Source organism: Heloderma suspectum, chromosome 1 (assembly GCF_057233095.1).
Source record: "Heloderma suspectum isolate Gila_16-S chromosome 1, 16-S_ref, whole genome shotgun sequence".
In the NCBI taxonomy this organism is placed as follows: Eukaryota; Metazoa; Chordata; class Lepidosauria; order Squamata; family Helodermatidae; genus Heloderma; species Heloderma suspectum.
In genome coordinates this window covers 122,651,465-122,659,492 of record NC_139458.1, presented here as the reverse complement: position 1 = coordinate 122,659,492, position 8,028 = coordinate 122,651,465, and the positions used below count along the sequence as shown (strand labels likewise).

Below are 8,028 nucleotides of genomic sequence, written 5' to 3'. Positions count from 1 at the left end.
CATTGCAATCTACCTTCAGTGAAGTCTTGGCCAGCTTTTAAAGATTAGACAAATTCATGGAGGATAATGCTATCAATGGCTGCTAGTCCTGATGGCTGTACAGTACCGCTAGTATCAGAGGCCATACGCCTCTCAATACCAGTGGCTGGGGGAAATGGGCAGGAGGATGCTGGTGGGCTTCTTGTAGCTGCCTGGTTGGCCACTGTGGGAACAGAACGCTGAATTAGGGAGGCCTTTGGTCTGATCCAGAAAGGCAGTGTTTTTATGTCCTCTGAAAATTGACCAAGTAATGACTTCGATGTATGATTGGGCCGTCACAAATATAATGCCTGAGATAGAATGTAGACCTCACCTCACACACCAAAGTTTTTCAGTGAGGTTGTTCGCACATGCAGCTTCCGGGCCACAACACTCAGGGATCAAGTGAAGGCGCACGCGTGAACCAGCGGAGCAGAGGAGCCAACATCGGAAGGGGCTTGTCCTCCACTTTTGCACCGGCCATTGCGAAGTCCATAAGCCCCGCAACACTCGTTTGTTTGTTTTTTGTCAGCCACCCGGAGAGCTTTGTTAGCGAGAGGCATGCACACGTCGCGAATGAATGAATGCGTTTATTGTTTTAGTCTGAATATTTACAAACCGCCCGGACAAAATCCACCCGAGGCTTCGCGGTCGCTGCGGCGCGCTGCGCCTGGAGAAACCAGGAGGAGGAAGCCGGGGGAGAGGCCCCGTCTAGGGCGGGCGGACTGGCGGCGCCAGCCCAGACGGGGGGCGGGGCTCGCCGCAAGGCGGTGCCGGGGGGGCGGACCGAGTCTCCGAGGCCATAAATGGGGCTCTTCGCCCAGAGCCGGCACTGCAGTTCGGAGCAGCGGCCGCGCTTTGGGAAGCCGGCGGCGAGGTCGTGCTCAGAAGGCGGGCGGCGCGCCGGGCACGGCACTCGAGCCCGCAGACGCGAGCAGCGCGGCGGCTCCGTCGGCGGGCAGCGCGCGCGGGTCAGGCGGCAGCGCGAGGATGAAGGGCCCGGCGGCGCCGGAGGTGCTCCGCGAGGGCGAGCTGGAGAAGCGCAGCGACAGCCTCTTCCAGCTGTGGAAGAAGAAGCTGGTGGTGCTGAGCAGGGACAGCCTGAGCCTCTTCTCGCCCGAGGGCGGCGGCAAGGCCCGCGCCAAGGAGCTGCGCTTCGGCGCCATCCAGAAGGTGGACTGCGTGGAGCGCACCGGCAAGTACGTGTACTTCACCATCGTCACCACGGACCGCAAGGAGATCGACTTTCGGTGCCCGGGCGAGAGCTGCTGGAACGCCTCCATCACCATGGCGCTCATCGCCTTCCAGAACGAGCGCGCCATCCAGGACTTCAGGAGCCGCCAGGAGGCCGTCGAGCAGGCGGCCGCCGGCAGCCGCGACCGGCGCCTCGCCCGGGCCCCCTGAGCCGGCCGCCGGCCCGGCCCGGCCAGCCAGAGGTGAGCGGGCGGGCGGGCGGGCGTGGATGCTTCGGCGCGGGCAGGGCTCGCCTGCGCGGGCCGGGGGGGTGCGCGGCAATATTCCCGCAAGTCGGTGGCTTTGCTTTAGACAAAGGAAGGCTGGGCACTGTCGTTATTGGGGCTGAGCAGGAGCCTCCGTGGAGCCGCGTGCGCTTCAGACGTGGGGCCGATCGCGGACGTCTTCCTCCATGTGGGGGCGTTAGTACGACAGTAGACCTTAGCAAATACGGCTCTGGGCTTAGTGCATTTTCCAAACTTAGTGGGTTTTGGGTATTTGCAGTCGGTAAATGGCAGGGGGACTTGATAGAGAGAGAAACTTCAGTTGGCGGCCCAGTCTGCAAACGATACTGGAGTGTTCGGTTTAAAGTGGTGATTTATCAAATGATTTAAAGTATCATTGCTTTAAATGATGCTAGCTCCTCCAACTCGATTCATTTTATTTTATTTTAGTGACTGTGCATTAAAATAAAAGTGCAAAGTGGGAACTGGCCACCCTGCACACCCCTGCTGTAATGTCTCTTCTCCTCTCTCCCTTCTGCAAGAGCCCCTCACTGTCCGTTACCAAAAAGGCACCTGTCTGCCTTCGAGATCATAATTCTTGGAAAATGACATGCATATAAGTGAATGGTCTTCTGTGCGCAAAACAGAAGGATTCTCATGTCCTGTTAGTACCAGACAGGCTGGACCAGACCGGTTTGTCATTGGGCACTTCCATTCCGACTTGCCAGAAATCTTTTCTGTACCAATGTAATTAAACTATAGTGGAGGCATACAGAGGAAGCCTTAGACACTTAAGCAAGAGTAATATTCAGTCTCGGCGAGGTACTTGAGAGTACAAGGGTTAGGAGACTGTATCCTCAGGGAGATCTTAATGCTTATGCCCCCTTCAGTTTATGCAAACCTAAATATGCGTAATAAGGAGTAAATTTCATTGAACCGAATGGGATTTGCTTCTGAGCAAACATGCTTAGGACTGCACTGCTAATTATTGTTGAGGTGCTCCAGTGTTTTCTCGTAGGGTGCTTCCAGACTTTTATGGTGCTATCACCCCTGCCTCATTCATGAGATTTTGCAGGGGAGGCCCACTTGTAACTCTTCCATGTTTTCCCATCTCTTCTTCTGTCTTTTCTCTTACCACCATAAATCCATTACGGTGGGGGAAAAGAGACGGAATAGCTGCACAATGCCATCTGGAAGCACCCATAGAGTGGTTTATTGCAGAAAGCCATTTGAGCGTGACTTTGGACCACTGGGAAAGCCACCCATTAATTAAGCCATTTAGGAAGTGAGGGCAAGTTGTGATGCTGAGCAGAAGGTAGCACCTGGTGCTAGTCTCATCAGACCCCATTGGGCATGCTGCTTGGGGATGATAGAAGTTGTAGTGCAGCACATCTGGAGGGCACCAGATTGGGGAAGGTTCTCTGTAGATCAGAGGTCTATATCAAATACTTCCAAGAATAATTCTGCCAGTCTCGCCCCAATCCTAAATGTACTATTGACTTGGAAGGCAGTTCCATGTACAGCCGACATTGAATCTAAGAAAGTAGAACGGTGGCTTCTTTTAGTAGAAAACGGTTTGGGCAGAACTTTTAAAAGCAATGTGTTAGCTTTGTTTGAGTAATACTTGCTCTCTACCACTGTGTGTTGACTTCCTCCTCTATTTTTTCTTCCTCTCTAGAAAATAATTCTGGATAGCAAACAAGATAAAGTATCTTGGACTGTAATTTGCTTGCACTGGAGCAAGTTACCGATGAAGGAATACGAAGATGAGTGCCAGAGGTTTCCTCAGATCTGATGAGGCTGCTGAGCAGAAAAGCCCCATTTTTTGCTGAAAGGCTTTTACAAACCAAAGATACTTTGAAAATACAAAGTTTGGCTAACCAAAGAGGAGGTCCAGCTTGCAAGCTGCTATTTCATGTTCTATTTATAAGATGCAAAGACTATTCTACACCACCTGGTGGGGAGAAAAAACATTAGTTTAAATTATTTGTAGGGCCTATATTTTGTATTTATTTTTGATGAATTCTTTTTAACCAAATACCTTTCTTCATATTGCTGTTTTTATATTTGCATTAATGTGGCCATTCCAAATAAATTACGTGAAATGTTCCCTTTATTTTACCACATATCTGAAGCGAATCTCCCTTTAATTGCTGTAAAGTTCTGAGAAGCGCTCTCAGAATCTAATGTAGCAATGAGATGTGCTAATCTGGACAAAAATGTGGGGTGGGTGGTTGATTAATGTGAAGCCGTTGCAGGCTTTAGATTTGAGGGAAAGTCATGCCTAGGTGTGCTCACCCAAATCTGCTCTTGGCAAGCTGCAGTAATGGAGAGGCTTCTCATAAGAATGTAAAAAGAGCCCTGTTGGATCAGACCAAAGCCCTACCTGGCTCAGCATTCTGTTCCCACAGTGGCCAACCAGATACCCCTACGGGAAGTTCACAAGCAGGACATGAGCGCAATGTTCCCCAGTAACTGGTATCAATGGGTATCCTGCCTCTAATCTTAAAGCCATTGTGACCAGCAGTCACTGATGGCCTTATCCACCATGAATTTTTTTTAGCCCCCCTTTAAAGCCATCCAAATTAGTGGCCCCCACCACTATACCTTGTTTAACTATGTGCTGTGTGAAGATTTATGTTCTTTCCTCTATCCTGAATCTCCCACCACCCAGCTTCATTGGATGATCCCAGGTTTTAATCAGTATAATCAGAAAGGAAGACAAGCGACTGATTACAAGATGATCTTAGGCAAGCCACACTCTCCATCTCAACACAGCATTTGCAACAAGCCAGCGTGGTGTAGTGGCGAGAGTGCTGGACCGGGAGCTGGGAGATCCGGGTTTTAGTCCCCAGTCAGCCATAGAAGCTCACTGGGTGACTTTGGGCCAGTCCCAGACTCTCAGCCCAACCTACCTCACAGGTGTGTTGTTGTGAGGATACAACGGTGAGGAGGAGGATAATGTAAGCCGCCTTGAGTTCCTTGCGAGAGGGAGAAAGGCGGGGTATAAATGCAATAAATAAATAAATAAATTGTGAGGATCAAATGGAGAGGAAGAGGAGGGTGTAAGCCGCCTTGGGTTCCTTGCAAGAGGAAAAAAGGCAGGATATAAAATAAATAAGAGGGTAATTGGCTAGCTTCCCTTACAGCAATCTCCCCAAACCTGGTCCCCTCCAGAGGTTTTGGACTTCAGCTGTAGCCAGCATGGCCAATGGTCAGGAACACTGGGAGGTGTCATCCAAAATGTTTGGAGGGCACCAGGTTGGGGAGGGGTGGGGAAAGTGTGGCGCCAGATGTTGGATTGCAGCATCAGCTCTAGCCAGCGCAGCCAATGGTGAGGGATGATGGGAGATGCATTTCAACTGCATCTGGAGGACCACACGCCCCATCCCTGATCTACAGAAATCAATCCACCCACAGAGGCCCGTTAACTGTAGTAGGCAGGTAAGCTCCGTTGCAAGCGCTGAAGGCAGCAGGTGGGGAGTGAGAAGGGTGGATGGTAAAGGAACGTTCCATCCAGCCCCTGGTGCTGTAAGAATTACTGGGGCATTCATACCACATTGTAGCCATGCTGGATGGGGATAATGGGGGTTGTAGTCCAACATATTGGAAGGGCGCCAGGTTGGGGAATACTGGTTTAAGCACTTGGCATACCAGGGGTCACTGGTAATCTGGGAACTAGTGTCGGGATACCAGGTGAGGCAGGGAGGTAGGCCAGATAGAAACTGAAATGGTTCTCCCATTGAAGGCGCTTACATGTTACTTTCCCTAACAAAGGCAACATAAAGTCAACCCCTTTATAGGTAGTGTCTTGTCATCCAGTGTGGTGCACATGGAAAGACAAGCTCAGACTTGTCCTAGCAGGATGATACACACTTCTCTAGGTTTGCCAGTGTCTGGGGTTATCGGAACCCATGAAGCAGCAGCTATGCACATCTTGATCTTCCATACTTTCTCTAATGGAGGTAGTCTGGCCCATGCAGATAGAAAGATGGTTGTATTTAACTCAGGCAGCTTATTGCATTATATTCCTAACAATGATGCATTGTTCTCAGATTCAGCTTCCTTTTATCTAAGCGAAACAGACACAGCTCCTTCAGTCCCCTCCCTTAGAGAGAAAAAGGCTGTTCCCTTGAGATCGTCCCTGCGGACATCCACCGCACTTCCTGAGCCATGTGTTCAATGTACGCATAGGGGAGCTCGAGTGAACAGCTCTAGATTCCCCAGTTTTTATGTTAAGTGGATAGTAACTCCTCTGTGTTGTTCCATAAGTCTTGAGCTGGGTCTGAGGTCTGGATTCAGACCCTGGACTCTGCTCCTAGAAGCTCCACCCAATTTTGGGAACCACACCACAGCTCACCCCATTCGGCAGGGTCTCCTGACTCTGCAGCATTTTCAGGGAGCTGGAGGGGCTGCCATGGGAAAGAGGAGGCAGGGAAGTCCACTTCCACCAGCACAGTTGATCCAGCTTAAACCTAGATCTGACCCCTTACCCTTGGATGAACAAAACCGGAGCCAAGTCATCTTCTTTCAACAATGGCATATTGATTTTCACCAGTCGAAGCTCTTCAACAGAAATGTTTGCCTTTGATGAGTTCAGCTGTGGAACAGTTCAGAAAGGTCTGTGGGTGGAATGTTATTGCTGAGCAGCGAAGTCCTTGTCAACGGTTCCAACATCCATAACGATCCAAGGAGGTATAGATCATACGACAGAACTGGCCTGGTCTTTGTTATCTCCATTGTAAGAATGCCATCAAAATAAAAGTCCTAATGTTTATTTAATAAAACAGCCATTCTGGTTCTCTGATCAGCCCTGACATGGTTTATTTATTTAATTTCTATACCGCCCAATAGCCGAAGCTCTCTGGGCGGTTTACAAAAATTAAAACCAAACACACAAAACAATTTAAAATACATAGAACATTAAAACCACAATATAACAATACAACCACAATAAAACCTAGCAGCAGTGCAGGAGTTTAAAATACAGATTTAAAACAGCAAAGCTAAAAATTTAGAAAGCTAAAATGCTAAAATGCCTGGGAAAATAAAAAGGTCTTCACCTGGCGCCGAAAGGAATACAATGTAGGTGCCAGGCGAACCTCACTAGGGAGCTCATTCCAGAGCCGGGGTGCCACAGCAGAAAAAGCCCTCCTCCTAGTAGCCACCCGCCTCACTTCCTTTGGCAGGGGCTCACGGAGAAGGGCTGCTGACGATGATCTTAAGGTCCAGGCAGGCACATATGGGAGGAGGCGGTCCTTCAGGTAACCTGGCCCCAAGCCGTTAAGGGCTTTGAATGTTAACACCAGCACTTTGAATCGGGCCCAGAAATGGACTGGCAGCCAGTGCAGCTGGAAAAGTACTGGCGCAATATGAGCTCGCAGGCCAGTCCCTGTTAACAATCTTGCTGACCTAATTTGGACCAGCTGAAGTTTCCAGACCGTTTTCAAAGGCAGCCCCACGTATAACGCATTGCAGTAATCCAGACGAGAAGTTATCAGAGCATGGATAACTGTAGCTAGGCTATCTCTGTCCAGATAAGGGCGTAGTTGGTATACCAGCCTAAGCTGATAAAAAGTGCTCCGTGCCACTGAGTTCACCTGTGCCTCAAGTGACAGTTCTGGATCCAAGAGCACCCCCAAACTACGAACCTGATCCTTTAGTGGGAGAGCAACCCCCTCCAGAATAGGTTGAATACCACCTAGCTGGGCAGAAGAACCACCCGCTAACAGTACCTCCATCTTGTCTGGATTGAGTTTCAGTTTATTGGCCCTCATCCAGTCCATTACCGTGCCCAGGCACTGATTCAGAACAGCCACTGCCTCACCTGGTTTTGATGAGAAAGAGAGGTGGAGCTGGGTGTCATCTGCATATTGATGGCACCTCAGCCCACACCTCCGGATAATCTCCCCCAGCGGTTTCATGTAGATGTTAAACAGCATGGGGGATAAAATTGGGCCCTGTGGAACCCCATGGCACAATTGCCATGGCACAGAGCAATAATCCCACAGCACCACCTTCTGGAATCGGCCATCCAAGTACGAGCGGAACCACTGTAGTGCAGTGCGTCCAACTCCTAACCCAGACAACCTATCCAGAAGGATACCATGGTCGATGGTATCGAAAGCCGCTGAGAGGTCCAGGAGAATCAACAGGGTCGCACTCCCCCTGTCCCTCTCCTGGCAGAGGTCATCCCACAGGGCGACCAAGGCAGTTTCCATTCCAAAACCAGGCCTGAAGCCCGATTGAAATGGATCTAGATAATCCGTTTCATTCAACAGTGCTTGGAGCTGTCCTACAACCACCTGCTCAAGCACCTTGCCCAGGAAGGGGATGTTGGCCACTGGCCTATAATTGTTAACATCCTCTGGGTCCAGGTTAGGCTTTTTCAGGAGTGGTCTAATTACCGCCTCTTTTAAAGCGGCAGGCACCACTCCCTCTCTCAAGGAGGAATTTACAACCTCCTGGACCCAGCCAGACATCCCCTCCTTGTTTGATTTAATAAGCCATGAAGGGCAAGGGTCAAGCACACAAGTGGTCGATCGGACTTGGC

At 50.1% G+C, this 8,028-nt stretch overlaps 1 protein-coding gene across 1 annotated transcript; it reads left to right on the top strand.

Moving 5' to 3' along the window:
* Positions 1-849: 849 nt before the first annotated feature.
* On the top strand, positions 850-6,289 carry LOC146357791 (pleckstrin homology-like domain family A member 2). Its single transcript, XM_084855619.1, has 2 exons — positions 850-1,454; positions 3,154-6,289. Exon 1 carries the CDS (start codon positions 1,009-1,011, stop codon positions 1,420-1,422), a length of 414 nt encoding a protein of 137 aa, XP_084711745.1. The 5' UTR covers positions 850-1,008; the 3' UTR covers positions 1,423-1,454; positions 3,154-6,289.
* The last annotated feature ends 1,739 nt before the right edge of the window (positions 6,290-8,028 follow it).